This window comes from Phytophthora parasitica (genome assembly GCF_000247585.1).
Source record: "Phytophthora parasitica INRA-310 unplaced genomic scaffold supercont2.38, whole genome shotgun sequence".
Classification (NCBI taxonomy): Eukaryota; Oomycota; class Peronosporomycetes; order Peronosporales; family Peronosporaceae; genus Phytophthora; species Phytophthora nicotianae.
The window spans coordinates 545,761-546,950 of NW_008649024.1; the positions used below are offsets into that span (position 1 = coordinate 545,761).

Sequence of the window (1,190 nt, forward strand, 5' to 3'; positions counted from 1 at the left end):
AATGCGTACCTCAAATCTTCAGGCGAATTGGCCACGTGCGCCCCTGGAGCAGCCATCGGATTCTCACCAGCGCTAGGCGTTTCTGTGGGCGTCTCGGCTGTGCAGGGGGTCTCCCTGGACGTCTCCCTAGGCGTGTGGGCTGTGCTGGGTATCTCGTCCGTGCTGGGCCTCTCGGTGGCCATCTCGTCCGTGCTGGGCGTCGACCTGAGCGTCTTCGCTGCACTGGGCGTCTCCTTCGGCGTCTCTCTGGGGTCGCCCTGAACGTCTTGGTTGCCTCTCTGAATAACTGTGAATGACAACCACTGACAGCCAGTCAGGGGTACTGTCGTGAGTCACTTAGGGTAAGGTATTGTCACGACTCTTGACACTTCCTAACCCTAAGTGTCTCAAAGGTTCATATTCACTAGTTTAGTTCAAATGTTAGTATAGCTAGTTCAGATGTCAGGTTTTCTCGTTTTTATGCTCTACTAATAGCCCGGGAAGCCCAGGATATTTAAGGTACCGGTATTTATCGGTAAGCTTTTAGATGCTGGTCACACAGTCTCAAGTGGGCGATTGTCCTTCCGCTCCTCAAACAGACCCAAATCGGCAAATTTCGACGGAATTCACAAAATCTAACAACGGAAAAGATATCATGTCGCAAGAATGTCGTTCATCGCTGAGGTCGCTCGAATGTCGTTCTTTACCGGTTGGGTCAACATTCACTTGATTAACAGAAAAAATTTAGAGGTTATGATGGATTACGTCTATTTAAATGCTTCCCACAAACACACATATATCGGGAAATTACACATGTAGCCTAATATATTTCTACAGGTTCGTCGACGGTTCTCGATCCCACCTAAGACTCACTCTGAACTCTGAACTCTGAATATAAATATCCAGAGAGCATGTACCTGTCGTGTATAATCAATCTACTGTTTACAGACTACAACTCGTGTTTCAGTTACTTTGATCTAAAAAGAAAATGCAACATCTATAACAGCATCTGCTATCGGCGATATTCACAAATCAAATACTTCAAGTACATGTCTTATCACCTGGTACCCATAGTATGGCTTCATCCATTGGTGTTTACCTAGTTTTGATCGCCTGCTGGGCCTCGTGATACTTAAAACTTATGAACACAGTTTGGTGATTTGATTTGAAGTGATTGATGCACTTTAATTAAGATATTTATCATAGCTCGT

General features: G+C 45.5%; 1 protein-coding gene across 1 annotated transcript; it reads left to right on the top strand.

Moving 5' to 3' along the window:
* Position 1: 1 nt before the first annotated feature.
* On the top strand, positions 2–261 carry PPTG_23461 (hypothetical protein; the record flags this gene model as incomplete). Its single annotated transcript, XM_008910705.1, has 2 exons — positions 2–5; positions 53–261. The coding sequence occupies 2 exons, from the start codon at positions 2–4 to the stop codon at positions 259–261; spliced, it is 213 nt and encodes a 70-aa protein (XP_008908953.1).
* Positions 262–1,190: the final 929 nt, after the last annotated feature.